This window comes from Ciona intestinalis, unplaced genomic scaffold (assembly GCF_000224145.3).
Source record: "Ciona intestinalis unplaced genomic scaffold, KH HT000034.2, whole genome shotgun sequence".
NCBI classification, from domain to species: domain Eukaryota; kingdom Metazoa; phylum Chordata; class Ascidiacea; order Phlebobranchia; family Cionidae; genus Ciona; species Ciona intestinalis.
In genome coordinates this window covers 260319-279106 of record NW_004190356.2, presented here as the reverse complement: position 1 = coordinate 279106, position 18788 = coordinate 260319, and the positions used below count along the sequence as shown (strand labels likewise).

General features: G+C 36.0%; 2 protein-coding genes across 2 annotated transcripts in view; both read left to right on the top strand.

Moving 5' to 3' along the window:
- Nucleotides 1-2253, top strand: part of LOC101242218 (ubiquinone/menaquinone biosynthesis C-methyltransferase UbiE-like) — a 6046-nt gene extending 3793 nt beyond the window's left edge. Inside the window, exons 3-6 of the mRNA XM_018815140.2 lie at nucleotides 14-147; nucleotides 688-799; nucleotides 1293-1413; nucleotides 1983-2253. Coding sequence (XP_018670685.1) covers nucleotides 14-147; nucleotides 688-799; nucleotides 1293-1413; nucleotides 1983-2204 — 589 coding nt within the window. The 3' untranslated portion in view covers nucleotides 2205-2253. The remainder of the gene's footprint in view (nucleotides 1-13; nucleotides 148-687; nucleotides 800-1292; nucleotides 1414-1982) is intronic.
- Nucleotides 2254-10596: 8343 nt separating this feature from the next.
- LOC100175814 (solute carrier family 22 member 2-like) lies at nucleotides 10597-17292 on the top strand. Its single transcript, XM_026837900.1, has 10 exons — nucleotides 10597-10820; nucleotides 11135-11389; nucleotides 12367-12470; nucleotides 13019-13173; nucleotides 13512-13680; nucleotides 13990-14217; nucleotides 14378-14592; nucleotides 15094-15276; nucleotides 15628-15766; nucleotides 16806-17292. The coding sequence occupies exons 1-10, from the start codon at nucleotides 10641-10643 to the stop codon at nucleotides 16915-16917; spliced, it is 1740 nt and encodes a 579-aa protein (XP_026693701.1). The 5' UTR covers nucleotides 10597-10640; the 3' UTR covers nucleotides 16918-17292.
- The last annotated feature ends 1496 nt before the right edge of the window (nucleotides 17293-18788 follow it).

Genomic DNA, 18788 nt, shown 5'->3' with positions numbered 1-18788 from the left:
TAATTCCTAACAGGGTTGAGACTTACGATGCGGATTACAGTGTGATCGATTACAAGCCTCACGCTCGTATGGCGAGTACTTTAACAGCATCAGTCAACGACGAGGACAAAATAAACGAAAAGTTTTGCGTATTAGACATAGCTTCAGGTATGTTAATTTCTGTTTTTGTGTGGTTTAATCGCAATAATGCTGGTGAAAGACTGTAGTGACTCTAATTTAAGGGTTCCCGGGCACATCTATATACGGTGTTGTATTACACTATTATATTCTAAACTTTAAAATAGTATAGTAGGGTGGGGGAAGATGGGACACCTTTCACACATAATAGCCAAATATCCCGATCATGTTTTAAACAATTAACTACGATCTATGGGAGCCGTGAGGATAAAGTTTCATAGAAAATCGTTGAATGTTTGTTTACTATCAATTTAGAGGAGAAAATAGATTGAAAAGGTGTCCCATCTTCTCCCACCCTACTATATGTTTACTTTGTGTCTTTGTTTAAGATATTTTAAGGCTGATCATTTACTTTGGTCACTCATGGGTTTTTCAAATTGCTAGTCACATACAGAAAGATTGCATACGTGGTATAAATGATCAAAAACTGTATGGAATTAAATCCCGTGTTATAACGACAGAATGAAAAAGTGTCATTCAATGATTTTAAGTTACTATCTTTTTCTGCAGGTACTGGAAATTGTGCACAGACCCTAAGAAATAATGGTTTCAAATGGACAATCGATGGTATAGAAGGAAACGCAGCAATGAATGAGAAGGCCAAAGCTAAAAATCTTTACAGGCAAGTTGTATTCATATTAACACGTATGTATCCTTGAGCAAGATACTTACGGCAATTGCGCGATCCCAATGGTCACTAATGGTCCAAACTCGAAATTGTTAGCCATACTGAAATAAAAACAAATATTTACAAAGTTACCTACGCGGTAACTGGCACGAGGTTTACGAAACGAAACATCCACGTTATAACGACTGTCGTTTTCCGGCCCTGTGAAGATGAAGCAAGTTACATTTAGTTACATCCATGCATTTATTTAAAGCTTTGAGTCACTAAGTAAGAGTATGATATTAATGCACTTTATCTTCCCTGGATATTCTGTAACAATATCTAACCTAAAATACCCAATAGTCCTTTTTAGTATACCTGTGGTCTGTGGATATGCGTTTTCCTTTATAGCTTATAGCGTAACGGTTAAATCTTATTTTTTCCCAAATTCAAAAAACTGTATTGGCCGAATGACCAAGTATAAATTTTACTCTAAAACGAATCTTAGAAATCTCAAGGTGGAATACGTTACTCCCAATGAACGTATGACGTATGATGACGACAGCTATGACGTCATAGTATCAATCGGTGGGTTTTCAAGAACTCATATACAACCGGAATGCATTAAGGTATGTAGACTAAACGGTAGTGGGTGCGTTATTTGTATTAATATATGAATGAATGTAACTAACTGTATCCTCGCGTGGCCGGAAAACGACAGTTGTTATAACACGAGTTTTTACACACCTCGTACCAGCTTACGAGTTACCATGTATGTTAGGCTACTTTGTGGGTGATAATTTTTTTAAATTGTTTTATTTTTTATGTATGGCGGATAATTTGGACAACCCATTAGTGACCACTAGATTTGAATAATTGCCGTCAAGTATCTTGCCCTAGGACACATACGCCCCCAATGGTAACAGCGAAGAGCCTTGAACCCTTGAACCCATTACCTCTGGGTTCAAGGCAGGCGTGCTAACCACTTTGCCACGGCGCCGGATAATTGTAGCTGTATTACCAACAACAGGCACTAGAGTTTTAGCTAACAAGAATATATATAACGGAAAAAAATGATTTATTGCAACATGTAGGCTACATATGAAAACCACTTATTCACAAAAGCAAAAAAATGAGTGAAGGTATTTCAAATAGTTCAATTTAAATATTTCGGTCAATCGAGGTTTCTGCATTTTAGGAAGTCCTTAGGATTTTAAAACCGGGGGGGTTGTTCTGGTTTTCAGTGAGAAAGAGTGATGCTGCTGAAAGTTACAATGTAACGGTAGATGCCATCTTAACCGATTTGGTTCACAAAAACCTTGTAAAAATTCTGGCAAGAGAAGAGATGGACTATTATGGCTGCAAATTTGACAAAACAATTCAAAAACAGGGATACGAACGTTGTGTTCGAAAGATTTGATAATAGTTTAATAAACAATTCAGATAAAAAATAAATTCGTGTAAACAGATATTCGTTTGTTCAATATTAGTGGTTATTATACAATGGCTGTACTACAACGAGATTCCTACTTTTGTACAGGTAAGTTGCGATAATGTCTTCAGGACAGCAGGTCATTCAAATTGAAATAATATGGTAGTGTGTGTTGGGGGAAGACGGGACATCTTTAGCATATATTGTTCCGATATCCTGAATCTGATCGTGTTTTAGACAATTAAAAACAGTCTATATAGGAGTCGTGAGGATACGGTTTTATAATTGTTTGAATGATCTTTGTTTACTACCAAATGTGACAAAAAATGAAGTGAATAGGTGTCCCATCTTCCCTCACCCTACTATACATATACGCGGCCTCACAAGTATTGTCGAATTTCAAAGAAAACAGAAAGTTGTTGAATATGTTGCATTTTTAAAAGTTTTGCGTTCTAATATAGTCAGAGTAGTGGAGAGGTGAGTATTGAATATAAATAACCAATAACTGCTAAGTTAACCCAAAGAATATACACACATTCAACAGTTTTGAATTTTGATTCTATTTCAAAAATTCTGGTGTTTGCGGGGGACCGCAGTTTGCCTACAACTGCTATTATAGGCTATATGGAAACGATCTTGAAAAGAAAAACACTACTTTGTGTTCTTGGTGTACAACTTCGTGGGCTGATTATTAATTAAAGTTGATTTTAATTAACGATTCGAGACATTTAAGCAATTTTCGTCGAGATACATGAGACACCGGTTGTCAGCTTATTTATATGATATATTTTATGTTTAGTTCGAAAACAATGCAGAGCTCATGAGAAACGTTGCTTGATTTAGTTTTCAGTCATGATAATAAACATAGAAAATTCAGAGAATTATAAAACCGTATCATCACAACTCCCTTAGACCGTTGTTAATTGTTTAAAACACGATCAGGATATTTCTATACTGGGTGCTAAAGGTGTCCCATCTTTTCCCAATCTACTATATGTGTATAGAAAAACAAACACTAGAGAGCAGAGCTCTAACGAGTGGGCACGTATTAAAATAATTAGAATAATATCCATTACGGTTAATTTGTATATAGTACAATGGGGGAAGATAGGACACTTAAGCACATATTGCCAAATATTTTCAAAATCAAAATAGATGACGGTTTTTGGGTAATACCACGAATTAGTACTATCATTCCTTTATTAATTGACAACAATTTAATAAAATATAATAAAACACACGAGGAGTTATTTAACTATCCGCACAACAGGTGAAATGTTACAAATTCGAAAACGCAGAGGAAAGATGGGACAGTTTAAAATCATTGTTAATTTTGATTAATAAGTGTATTTATAAATATTAATATACGTAAATAACACGAAATAATACTGTACTAAATAAACATTCTTTTTCTTGCCCAACTGCTAGAGTTTTTAACATGTTACCTATACATTATATTATTGCATAACAATTGGTATTGTTTGAACGACAAATATTGTATCCTACAAATGTATATAAACCACAGAAATAAAAAAGAGTAGAACGCGCAACTTCACAAAACCGTGATAATATTCTTTTTTCTATTTACGTGACCGCCAACTCCGTCCCCATTTCGCTTGGTCTCCATTGTAAAAGACAGACGCATAGTAGTTTTAGGTCCCTGTATCATCTCTCTCTTTTGCCGACATTAAAGATGCGCGTTCCTTTTTATTTCTGTGATATAAACTTGTAATAACAGAAAATTATTACTACTCTGTTTTTGGCACAAGCCCCTTCTCGCATTCTTGTCAACTTCTACTGGCCAGGTATAAGAAGCGACGTGGCACGTTTTTGCAAGTCATGCGATGTTTGCCAGAAAACAATCGGAAAAGGCAAAGTTGGAAAAGTACCGCTACAAAAAAATGCCCCTGATTGATGTTCCGTTCGAAAGGGTAGCGGTAGATCTTGTTGGTCCGATTCAACCTCCAAGCGAAAAGCGACATCGATACTTGCTCACCATGGTGGATTATGCAACAAGATACTCCGAAGCAGTCCCATTAAAAAACATTACAACCGAGGATGTAGCTGAAGCACTGGTGGATATTTTCAGCCGGGTTGGCGTGCCTAATGAAATTTTATCAGATCAGGGGACCCAATTTATGTCCGGATGTATGAAAGAGGTGAAGAGACTATTGAAAATTCGACATCTGAGGACTACACCTTATTCTCCGCAGTGCAACGGGCTGGTCGAAAGGTTCAACGAAACTCTGAAGACAATGCTGAAACGGTTGTGCGCTGAGCAACCAAAACAGTGGCATCGTTATATCAATCCACTGCTTTTTGCCTATCGTGAAGTACCCCAGGAATCAACCGGGTTTGCGCCTTTTGAACTGTTGTATGGGCGGGCCATCCGGGGGCCACTTCATATTTTAAAAGACATGGTAACTAACGAGGCGACCGACAAAGAAACATTGCGCAGCTATCAGTATGTTTTGAACTACGTGAAAGATTGGAAATAACAATGCAAGTAGCCAAGGCAGCGAGTGCAGAAGCACAAACCGGTACAAGAAGAACTTTGACCGAAAAACAAAACAACGTCAGCTATCGGAGGAAGATCAGAATCTGGTCCTTCTGCCAACGGACAGTAATAAACTATTGATGCAATGGAAGGGACCTTATAAAGTCAAAGACAAGGTCGGCATGAATGATTATCGGGTTGACGTTAATGGCAAGGTAAAACTTTATCATATTAACTTACTCAAAAAGTATATCACGCGAAAACCGGAAGATAACGAAGACCCGAGTCTCACTCACGGTGAAGTGGTCCGCGCCTTATACTGTGAGACGCAGAGTTCTATAAACGATGACCAACTGCTGGAATTAGACTTGGGTGTTCACCATGAAACTACAGACGATGTGAAATTGGGAGAAAGCTTGACAGAAGAACAAAAAACAGGACATTTCGCGGATTGTGAAGAAGCAATCAGAAGTGTTCTCCGAGAAACCTGGGACGATGAAGCTGGTGGAGCATGTAATCAGTCTATAACTAGTGATAAGCCGGTACGGTCGAAGCCATACGCAGTTCCTTTTCATGTACGGGAGTCATTGCGTAAAGATCGTCTTCACCATATGCATCACCAGTCGGGATGGTTCGTAAGAAGGATGGAACGAACCGAATCTGTATTAATTGATCCGACCCAAGATGGAACGAACCGAATCGACAATTGATCCGACCCAAGGCTATTGGCAGGTCAAAGTAGCTAAAGACGATATTAAAAAGACGACTGTCGTCACGCCTGACGGTTGTTACGAGTTCTGTAAGATGCCATTTGGGATGAAGAACTCTAGTGCTACTTTCGTTAGGGGAATGCGAAAACTACTGGAAGGTATGGCCAACGTCGAACATTACATTGATGACGTCATTGTACATTCGCGAACATGGAATGCGCACGTTGCCACCCTCAAAGAACTATTCAAGCGACTGGCCAAAGCCAATAAACGAAATGTCGACTGGGTGCCAGGGAGGTCGATTTCTTTGGCCATCATCATGTTGGTAACAACATCATTGGATTACACGATGATGATGTACGTAAGATACGCGAGGCAGCAACGCCAAAAATGAAACAGAAGTGCGGTCATTTTTGGGGCTAGGATACTATATCGGGAATATATTCCAAATTACGCTACAGAAGCCGTGCCTCACAGACCTTACGAAAAAAGGGCATCCAGACATTGTTGCATGGGGTGATGCACAAGAAAGGTCATTTAACACCCTTAAATCAAAACTATTAAGTAAACCAATCCTGCAACTCCCTGACCCCTCCTTAGGATTTATACTACGAACGGATGCATCTAAAGATGGAATCGGTGAAGTACTACTACAAGTTCATGGAGGGAAACCTTTCCCTGTGAGTTACGCAAGTAAAAAACTCTCAGACGCTGAGCGACGATATTGCCTCGCAGTCGTTTGGGGCGTAAAGAAGTTTAAGATGTACCTGTATATGGCACAAAAATTTGACAATGACCGAATTATGCGGTGGGCGATGTACTTACAGTCTTACAGAATTTCGATGTTCGATGCGAGTATATAAAAGGAAGTGCTAACGTTGGTGCTGACTACCTCAAACAACTCCTAAAAAGGGGGTTGTGTCACAAATGCTTTGTATCAACCGCTATCCTGGGAATTGGTTCGTCTGGATCACGCGTCTGCCTTTTTGTTTTACTGTATGCTTGATAACGAGCGGTCATGAAGTTTAACACTTCGTGAGCTAACCTTTGTATCTCGCATATAAATCGTCGTCCCATTTGATTCAAAACTCAAAAAGTATTGCAGGTGTTTGGAGTTTAGTAGTCATGATGCTATATGGCTTACGGTTTATTGTTATGTGTCGTACGATTCTAGAAAGGTATTTGTGTTGATGCTAACGTATTCTATTTGAATAAGGTTGTATGTGTTATGAATAAACGTTGTGTGCCATCTGATCAATTAAATTACTAGTTTGTTGTCTGTTAAGAGAACTTCCAAGAATCCCAAACTAAACCACGTCGTATCGTGACCTTCCGATACACGTGACACTGTTTTAAAATTTAGTAGGGTGGGGGCAGTTGGACACTTTGTCAGACGAGACTTTTTTTAATTTTCTTTTTACAGACCCCTATTTAATTATCACGACTTTATAAAACGCCCGTCAAAGCTGATTACTGTTTTTAAATATTAAAAAAATATGTAAAATAGAAACAGTATACTTTGAACAGGTAAAAAATGCACAATAGTAAGGTGCTATTTTTTAATGCTCGCTAAATCATAGTAAAGCCGAGGAAGTTTTTAGTTTGCGTGTGCGAACGATTAAACTAGTTTCATAGCTTCATAAAACAACCTTAAATATTTCGTACAGTTTGATTTTGTCTCATAAAACCAGTTTTAGTTTTGTAAAAAAACACTAAGATATAAGCATGAAGAAAATGGGCAGGGGTCAATATGATTTTAATTTAAGATAAAAACAACAAAAAATATCGGTTTAACGTTATATATATAAAGTTTACATAGCAAAGAAACTAGCACAGCCTGTTAAATTCGGTAGATTAACTACAAGTTGCAGAATACTGCTAATGTAAACCCCCCACATTGTATTTTTGTGTGTTTTCATTGCCAAACTTTGAAAAGTTTGCTTTTATTTTAATAATATATACCTCAGGGGTTATTCAAATATAAGATACTGATATAATAAAAAGATAATATTTTGAAAATATATTCGAAATTTGGTCATTTGCACTTGGTAATAATTTATGAGAAGTGGCTTGTGCCAAAAACAGAGTAGTAATACCTAACTTGTAGTAAAAAAAACTTAATCAATAGTTATAATCAATTTTCTGTTATTACAAGTGCATATACATTTGTAGGATGCAATATTTATTCATTGATGTTCGAACAATACCCATTGTCGTTCAAACAATACCAATTGTTATGCAATAATATAATGTATAGGTAACATGTGAAAAACTATAGCAGTAGGACAAGAAAAAGAATGTTTAGACTTAATTTTCAAAGCGTACAGTATTATTTCGTGTTATTTACGTATATTCCTAATTAGAAATGCACTTAATATTCAAAATTAACAACGATTTTAAACTGTCCCATCTTATCCTGTGTGTTTTCGAATTTGTAAAATTTCACCTGTTGTGCGGATCGCTAAAATAACTCCTCGTGTGTTTTATTATATTTTTTTAAGTTGTTGTCGATTAATAAAGGAATGATAGTACTAATTTGTGGTATTACCGAAAAAACGTCATCTATTTTGATTTAGGAAATATTTGGCAATATGTGCTTAAGTGTCCCGTCTTCCCCCATTGTACTATATAATGAATGTATGGTGGTACAAATTCAATGAAATCCCCCAAAAAACTTACAATATGTGCTGAAATCCCCCATTCTTGGTTGAGCAATTAACGTTTGTCTATAATTCCCGTAAAGAAATAGTATCAGAATAAAAGTATTGGTTTCGACTTTTGAAGCTTTATGTTGTATATTTAAAAATTCCCTTCTCTGGGCCACAAGTACCTCACCCTGCAATAGATGGTACCGGCGGAATTTTGAAAAACTTTATATATTGTGCAGCTGTGCCCATTTGTTTTAAACGATCGTTTCCAATAACGCTTGGAAGCAAAAGACCAATTCTGACACGCAAAAACCAAATGTCGGTTTTATTTATGGTTGTCAATTTATTTAGCTCGGGGGTGTTTAAGGATAACACTACAGAACAAGTTTGTGCGCCGCTATTGTCCCCGGGAACTATATGGCCTGTAAGCTTCATTATATATCTGAATTCGTTCTATACCCTCATCCGTCATTGTACCAAATCAGTCATTAATTGTACCAAAAAACATCAAGTTAGTTTGGTTTCTACAGAAAGTACAATTTATAGTTAACAAAAGCTAAGGTATGCAAAGAATCTGTTCGTGATTATATCAGAATACCAGTTAATATGAACCAACAAGCCTAAAAGCATGTTTTTTACCGAGTCAGCGAAAGAGAGCGGAAAGTCCTCTTTGATTAAAAGCTATATAAACTGGGATTCAGGTAAAAAAAAGGTCGATTGGGTGAAGTATCACAGCTTATGTTGAAAACTGTGTAAACGATCGAGAACAAAAGTGAAAAAAATTGTGTCACTCAACTTAGACCGTTGTTTCTAGTCTACTGAAGAAAATTAATTATTTTACGGATTTGTTACAATGAATATATACCTTTTCTTTATGATTTTATACAAAATGAGTATGGACTCTTCAATTCGGCGCCGTGGCAAAGTGGTTAGCGCACCTGCATCTAACCCAAAGGTATAATGTTCGAGGCCCGTCACTGCTACCATTATGGCCGTATGTGTCTTTGAATAATTGCTCCAACCCTAATGGGTTGTCCAGATTATCAACCATACATTAAAAATTAAAAAATAATACAATAAATAATTACGCACAAAGTAACATACATATGGTAGCTCGTAAGCTGGCACGAGGTGTATGAAACAGAACACTCGTGTTATAACGACTGTTGTTTTCCGGCCACGCAAGGATACAGTAAGATACACATTTTCATTCATTGTATTATAATTTTCGATTGAACATAGCTACCTAACCTTCAGTTTTATTTCAATGGCGAAATACCAGCTTAAACTGTCGAAATCGCATTTTTCGCACATTTTTATGTATTGTAGTTATGCTCAACCAAAACATAAATTTATTATAACGTCTATAACAATAAGATACCCATTTTGAATGCTCGCTGAATCATATTAAAACTGGCAAAAGTTTGTAGTTTGCGAGTTTATCAAGTATCGTAGATCAACACAATAGGCTGAAATATTTAGTGCAGTTTAATCTTGTCTTTTATTTTGCCATAAAAACTAAAAGCATGACAAATAGGGCACGTTAATGCGTTCCCGCTTGAACGTAATAGTTTATAACAGGCACAGCGTCAATCGTATTGTAGATTCCTTCTCTAAAACTCCCACCCTAAAGTTCAGAAAGAGTACAGGCTGCAATCGTTCCTTGGGACCCTTATCTCACTAACAATCCCACTCCCAGAATTCACAGACTGTATAAGCGACAGAAACGATTAATGATAATAGGGTTTCGTTGGAATGCAAAAGGTGGCCAAACGGTTTAAAAGCGTGTGAACAAATTAGAATATCCACCGTTCGATGCTAGTTCAGCGGAACAAATATTAGGTTTTTATTTATTTTTAATAAGATACTTTAATAAGAAGGTTAATTTTCTACTCTGCTTTAGACCATTTATTCTTTCGCTTTAACATAAAAATGCAAAAATGTGCTAATTACTGAGTTTACTAAGTTGTGAGGCAAGTTGAAAGAGCACTTTTTCTAAATCTCATTTTACGGGCCCTCATTTAATGAGAGACAAAAAGTTACAGTATAGTAGGGTGGGGAAAGATGGGACACCTTTTCATTCTAATTTCTCGTCCTATTTAGTAGTAAACAAAGACCATTTAAAGAATTATGAAACCGTATCTTCACGTTTCCCATAGACCATTGTTAATTGTTTAAAACACAATCAGGATATTTAGATAATCTGTGCTATAAAGGTGTCCTATCTTCCCCCATCCTACTATATTATTCGACAGTATTCTCACGGCCTAACAAAGCGCGCGCAGTCATTCCAATATCGTAGTATAAAACCATATTATGAAATATTTGTCTAATAAAATGTAGCCTAGATTTGTAGGAAAAACTGAGATATTCACATGGAAAAAATAGGCTGGGATCAATATGGCTTAAATTAGAGATACATTATGAATAAGCACGTATAATAACGTATAATATACATACGCAGGTCACATTATCAAAGACCACTCTTTAATACTTTTTGCTCCTGTACAGGTACTCTGCTAGCTTTCTTGTACAAGAACGTCATTACATTTGCTTTATTGCAATAATTATGGAGTTTATAAAGTCCTTCAGTGACCCGGAATTCGGATTCTATGAAAAAAGATTGTGTGTTTTAGTTTTTCTTTACACAATCACCAATTCATTCCCTGTTCTTCAAGCTTTATTCAGCCAGTTTATTCCAGTACACTATTGTGACGTGTGGGACTTGTTACATAACAATGCGAACCAGGTAATCATTTCGTTTTAAACTTGTATAAACAACGCAGATTTCGTAAACAAAGTTAACTGATTTACAATAGCTGTTCTTAAACATGTTATCACGTTTTCCGTTTTTAAATTATGTGGTCTACCGTTATATTCCAGCGACTTTTTAGATGGTTCGTAACTGAATACGAAGTGTGTGAAAGAGCTCCTGTGGAGTAACGACTGTCATTGCCAGCAATAAATAATTCTTACAGCCGTGATTTTCAATACATATTTTTACATTCCAAAGCCTACACAGTTTTAAGTGCTTTTAGATTGAGAAACTTGTACTGTTTTCAGACATGGATCTCTGAAATGAAAAGCAACTCTACTTGGAAGGAAGCTCTGCTCAATCTAACAATACCTTGGGAACAAAGCACACTTGATGTTTTATCTCGGAGCTCGTGTTACCAATACAATATATCTTCCATAGAGTTTTTACATCAAGGTGGAACCTGGAACGTTTCGGTTCACCCATTTAATTACAGAGATAACGGGTTGATCAGATGTGAGAAGATGTTCTACGAAGGGGTGGAGACTTCATTTGTGACAGAGGTACTTTGAGATCATATATACAATCTTTGTTTTGCATGCAAGGAGAGCTATAACAAGAATAGCCTTCATTGAAACTTATTTTTCCGTGGTTGATTTGCATAGACACCACCACTGATGGCGTACAAAGCCTTTTGCATTTTTAATTTGCAAAGTGTTTTACTTCTTGTTGGAATATGTAACGTTTACATTATTTAATGGATTTTTGTGTCTTATACCCTTTTCGCATGGTAACTATTATGCGCGTTGGTACTCGCATATTTACTCACAAGAACAAAGTTTGTGCGCACAACGTCAAAGGAAGTTATCTGCTGTAGGAGGTTGGTTGTTACTCACATCATGCGAGTAGAAAAAATATGGTGGAAGGACAGTTTCACGTGAACAGGCTAATCTTTTGGGGGATTATTTTTCTTTAGTTTTAACAGAATCATAAAATATCAGATATTATGTTATACACCTGATTTAGCAATACTGCGCTAAAAACTCAATGTTGATATTTGCACATAAACCGAGGACCGTACAAAATAGCGCGGTTAGCGAATTTCCAAATGACGACCTACTTATGCAACTGAAACGTTTATCATGAAAAAAACGTATTTGCCGCTGGATTGCATTTCCTTCCTTTTTGCTTTTGCTGTAGCAGTTATCTGTTATGTTCCGGCCAGTCGTTTTTATGCAACTTTATGCAAATTTATGCCTTCCGTTTGATATTTTAAACTCTTGATTTATTATAACGCTTGTTTAAGCTGTCAGTCTATATAAGAAAGCCGTTGAAACAGACTTTTGATTATTGCCTGATGCGTATATGGCCTATACTGTGTATTGAGTTCGTCAAAGTAGGTGTACTATCAATCTTAATTAATACGGGGTATATGAACGAATAAAATTTACACAATATTATACGGCCTAAGCGCGTGTTGCACCTTGTAGCATAAAACAGCGGTTGCGTTTTTTGTATATGTTATATTTTCTGTTTTCAGTTCAATGCTGTTTGCGATAGATCATGGATGAGACCAATGTGTACCTCGTTATATTTTGCCGGTTCTATAGTCGGAGGGTTGATTGGTGGTGTGGTCTCCGACAGGTAAGAATAGTTTTTATTTTTTTATTGACGTGTCGGGGAAATTCAGAAATTGTTGTTTTGTTTTTTTAAGTGCTGTCTTGTCACAGTTGATTTTTTTTAATTGTACAGAATTAAAAAAATGCAATGCGGTGTTGTTATGACAGCGTTCGCTTTTTAAAATAGAGGATACTGCATGTTGGTTTAATGCTGCCGCTTTACGGCGTCTGATATTTTTTGTATGTTTTAATTCACTGGTGTTCGCTCTAGGCAATGATTTCGACCTGACGAACTACTTGGCTAAAAATGATAATATAAACTGCGGTTTATACTTTGCAAATACACTGCCCTTATAAGGTATATATACACTTCTGACTACACCGAAGGATGGAGATTAAAAAACGTAGAGCACTTAAGACCGATTACAGTTTCCTATTAAAAAAACACCTATAGAATCGCCGTTGGGGCTTTCCGGCCATCGAAATATTTTTAAAAACAGTACCGTACTAAACATTCGCATTTATTTGTTGTTTAAAATATATGATTATTATTCAAAAACATATATTTTATAGATTTGGTAGAAGACCAGTTTTTATTGTCACTACCCTGGGAGCTGCAGTGTCTGTTCTTTTGTCAGCCTTCTCAACAAGTTTCACAATGTACCTCATTCTGTTGTTTCTGTCAGGAGTGACTTCAAACGTGTCTTATGTAACCACAGCACTCATTAGTAAGTATTGAGTATTTTAATTTGTGAAACTAATAATAACTTTATTCATGAAGAGCCTGAAATTAATAAATAGCAGCCTTTGATTTGGTTTGCTGCATATGTTTACTGCTTATATTTGAACTTAATACAAGTAACATAACAGTTTCGTTCCACCACATATTATACTTGTTAAGGAATTGAGTAAATGAAAAAATAAAATTGAATTGACATTGTGAATATTTACTACTTACCTAATACTACTGTATCCAAACAGCCTTGTTACATTGTAAGAGCTGTTAACAGTAGATTGGTAGTTCCCGCTTTAAACCAACCAAAGTCACTTTGATTGTTTTTTCCAGTATTCGAAGTAATGCCAGTGCGTCTTCGTTCATTTGGATATTTTTGCACTGGTCTTGGTTATGCAGTTGGCTACCTTATGGTGTCTGGTATTGCTTACTTTGTACGTGACTGGAGACTCTACTTGAAGTTATGTGGTGGTGCAGAGTTCATTTATGTTGTGTACTTTTTGTAAGTATAATAATAAGGTGACACTGTTGTCTGTGTAATTAGCTGCAAATTTTATTTAAAATGCGGTTTCTGCTTTGCCATGACTAAAAGTATAGTAAAGTGGGAGAAGACGGAATACCTTTGGCACCTAATTTCCAAATATCCTGATTCGTGTTTTAAACAATTAACAACGGTCTATGGGAGTCCTGAGGATACGGTTTTATAATACTTTGGATGTTCTTTGTTTACTACCAAATTGATCATTTCACACACTCCACACATATTTATGGTCAACTCAATCGCGAAAGTTAAATTGGTTTACTTTTATAGCATCATAGATGAAACACCTCAGTGGCTTATTGCCAACAACAAAATTGAGGAAGCAAAGAAGCTGATTAAAAAAATTAAAAGCATGGGAGGCAGAAGTATTGATAACATAGAAGATTCTCCTATGTTGAAATTAAATGAAAACACATCACTGGGAATGTGGGAAACTTTTAAAACTATTCTCAAGTTGCCAAAATTGTTAATTCGACTAGCAATCTTATGCTTGGCTTGGTAAGTGCAGTAAGTGTGTCTAAAACGTTTTAAAAACTGTAAATGTGAAAAATATATACTGTCATCACAGCAACATATATAGGCAATGTTAGTAAGGTAATCACCAATCGGTTTAGTTTATATTTGAACATCACATGAGCTAGCTTATTTGTTTTTGCAGGTTAATTGTGGTGATGACCTACTACACCATTGCCCTTAACCTCAACAGTCTTAGTGGAAATCGGTTCATAAACATAATGTTTGGGGGAATAGTTGAAATTTGTAACGTCACCTTGTTCTGCCTTTTTGTCGAGACCCGTGGTCGCAGAGACACTTTTATTGGAACAATGTTTCTCTGTGGACTCGGAATTGCCATCAATCCATTTTTGATTGCATGTGAGTGTTAAGTGTTTGGTTGCTAAGATTTGAAAGCCCACAACACATTTGGTTTGTCTACACTCTGCAGCCTTTACAGCCGATATAAATTTTAAAACATATACCAACGGGGGATAAAAATTTGAAAATACGGTCAAAGTAGAGTGGCACTTTTTGCTATGGGAAATCGCATGCAATTTCGTGGGCAAACTTTTTTTACTCCAACAGTTGATTTGCGTTTCTTTTCATGTTTTAATAATTTTAACTGTAGTAAAAGTTTCTCAACACACCCAAGCCTGGCAGCACACAAATTGAAAACCTTTGTGTTGAAGCGTTTGGGTCTCATTTGTTATTTATTGGTAATTACATACCATTTAACTAATTCAGTCCTTACCAAACTAAATTCAAAAGTTTTGTAACTTTCTGTGTTTTTTTTTACTTTTTGATGATCAATGTCGAAATCTTTCTATTTAATTTTTTTTTACTTTTAAAGCATTTGTTTAATAATTTAAATTTTATAAGCCCATGGTCAGCTATCGGTTGCAACTACAATGTTCAGCAAGTTAATGGTTGGAATTGCCTTTGCCGTTCTTTATGTCTATCCTGGAGAACTATTTCCCACAAACTTGCGTCAGACCATATTTGGTATTTGCAATATGTTTGGCAGAACTGGGGGTCTCATCTCGCCTTTTCTCATTTACTCAAGTAAGCAATAAATTTTAACTTTTTTTGAAAATACGCCTTTTAAAATTAGATTCGCATTAGAATAACAATAGCAATGATAAGCCGAACATACATTAATACTTGTGCTATCAACCAAGACGCTGGTTTTGTTACCGTAATATTTTGCTTTTAAAGTTAAAGGTAAATATTTTACGCACTATCCTCAACTGTTTTGGTTCAAAATGGACACTAAAAACATTTGCAAGTTAACATTTGTCTGTTTTCGATGCTTTATTGAGGTACCTCTTAATTAACTGTAAGCTGGACTAATGCTAGACAAGTATACTTACTTGTTTATTCATCACTAACATTGTTTATGATGTGTCTTTTTAGGTGACAGCGGGAATATACTTGGACCATCCCTTGCCACAGCAGGAATCATTCTACTCACAAGTTCTCTGTTTTTCTGCTTGCCTAAAACAAAAGCAAACAAGTTACCCCAGTCTGTAGAAGACGCCTTAAAACTTCAAGCGTAAGTGAAAAGTTCTGCAAAGACTTTGAAGTGATGCTATTTTCTTTTTTGTTTGTCCCTTATTAAAACAGGAGCCATGGCAAAGTAGTTCAACATTTTGCCTCTTAACCCTTTAACTGCCAATAGCCACTCTAGTCGACCTGGGACTATATGTCACTTAAGGGTTAATTTAAATGGTGCTAATTACGTACCCATTCATTGGAGCTGTGCTGTCGTGTTTTATATTTGAATGAATGAATGTAACTTACTTTGTCCTTGCGTGGCCGGTAAGCGACAGTCTTTATAACACGGGTTTAACACCTCGTGCCAGCTTACGAGTTACCATGTATGTTACTTTGTGGGTGATTATTTTTGGGGATATTTTTTTTATGTATGGCTGATAATTTGGTCAACCCATTAGTGACCACTGGGTTGGGGCAATTGCCGTTAAGTGTCTTGCCCAAGGACACATACGCCCACAATAGTAGTAGCGTCGAGTCTCGAAGCCATTACCTCTGAGTTACAAGAAGACGCGCTAACCACTATGTCACGGCGTCGGTTTTTTATTAACGCACTTTTCAGTTTTCATTTTATCCACCTGTTGGCTTGTATATCTCGAACAAAATCAAATCATAATAAGTATTTATGACTTTTGGAATAAACGTTTAAACTGCATACATTTAGCGATAATTTATGTTTGTCCAATGTTTGATTAAAAGCGTAAGTCCGAAGTAAACTTATGCACATCAGAGGTCGTATAGTAACACAGTAATCGGTGTTTTTGGAGCCGACTAAATCACAGCACAAATATAGATAAAGTATCGAAGGGTAACTAGTGTAAGTTTCTCAATGGTCTCGGAGTTGTACTATGGGTATTGACACATTTTCTTTACAAATTATTTTATTATGATACGTGTTCATTTATTAGTGCTCTGCTGTCTTGTTTGTTATCTATTCATGTCAGATTTTTGCTTATGTATATTGAACACTCGATTATCTAGCTAGACTCTAAGAGTGTGATCTAGTAACAAATGCGCTTAATCTACTTTTGTTTTTGTAGGAGCGTAATCTGTTGTAGAAACAATGAAAGAAATACTGAAGTTAAAGTTGGTTGCGAAGAAGGCACAAACTTGGAAATGGAAAAAGGAAAATTATTTGAAACTGTTGCTTAGTTTGCTTTAACATATAGTAGGATGAGGGAAGATGGGACACCTTTTCAATCTATTTTCTCTTCCAATTTGGTAGTAAACAAACATTCAACGATTTTTTATTAAACTTTATCCTCACGGCTCTCATAGACCGTTGTTAATTGTTTAAAACACGATCAGAATATTTGGTTATTATGTGTCAAAGGTGTCCCATCTTCCCCCATCCTACTATAATACTTATTTTAGTTAAATGGGCATTTATTATAATAACTAAGTATCTGCTATATACCCCTAAAAACTTATAATATACGAAGATTGAGTAACTGGTAACGAATATGTGTAAATGCGTTTTGTACAACTTCTGTAATATGTGCTGAATTATAAACCTACACTAGTTTACCTTGTCGTCGCTTAAAAACGTATGTTTTCGTGAATTTGGATAAACTTTAAAGGGCCTAAACACACCCCAAATGTACTTCGCTTTAATCGATAGAGTGTGTTTTTTCTAATTCCAACAACACCTTACTTGTTTTAATCGGTTCTGTATAACCAAAGATATTCCAGCTCAAACACCGTGAAATTCAAAAAAATGATTTGAAAGTTGCGTGGCGAAAAAAATTGAGAAGTGTACTACCCACGTGACAAACACGTAACAAAATTGTTGAAGCGTGACCGCTCTCATTCAGAAAGGCGAGAGGCAGTGTTTTCAGCGAAAAACGAGAGAACAAAAAAAACGCAAAAAAGCACAAAAAAAACGCAGGTTTCGCTTTTACGAATAAATCAGTCACGTGACTAGTACGTTCCTACGTCACAATCACGGAGCTCGTAGTAAAAAAAAGATAGCGCTAGAGATCACTGTTTGAGGACGAATATCTCCGCCTATACTGGACCAATTTTAATAAGCAAAGTATTTTTGGAATCAATAAAACGGTCGCTTTATGAATTTACCATAAAAAAATAAAAGTGACGTGGGGTGTGTTTAGGTCCTTTAATCTCGCAGTAATTTTAGGTAATGTTAGAATTTAATATTAATCATATGATGTTTAACTAAAAATAATGTTTCATTTACGTTAAATGAGAATAAGTTATAGGCTTTTAATGCATCCCCACGTAAATGGTAATTTATTAACGCTTAGACGCGTTTAAACAGGTCATAGATATAGTAGATGCACGAGTTCGACCTTCGTCGCGCGGCGAAACAACTATTTGGGATTATTCTTTATTATTAAGACATATGGAGATCCATTACTATAAGCACTTTTTATTTGCACTACAACGTAAACAAAGCCAAACGTTGCCGATGAATGTGCTAAAACGGGTTCCCGGCCAATACAAGTTTACTTGCCGCGCAAGCGGTATAACTAATCATTACTCATTAGTTTTTTACGATTTTATGACCAACTTACTCAAATATTCTAATCGTGTTTTAAACAAACAACAACAGTCTATGGGAGTCGCGAGAATGCGGTTTTATAATTCGTTAAACGTTTTTTGTTTACCGCTAAATTAGACAAAAAATAGAATGAAAAAGTGTCTTATCTTTCCCTATCCTACTATATATCATGGCCTACTGGATGGTCTTCCACTTTTTTAACATTCTCCTGTTTTAAACTGTATCCGTTTCTATCAAGTGTTTCAGGTTTAAAAATGAGGCCCCTTATTTGTGCTGTCATCTATTCAACAGAAAAAAGGTTTAAACCGTGAGCTTCCAAATCTTCAAGGTTTTTGAAATAAATTTATGGAAGATCTTAAGTTCTTGGTAAACAATCCCTTCAAATTTACATCACTTAAAAGATCTCTGTATAACTTTAACAATAACAACAGGCATCGCATCTCTCACGCACTTTGTTGAACCGTGGGAACACGGTCGAATAAGATGTACACTTTTTTCGTCC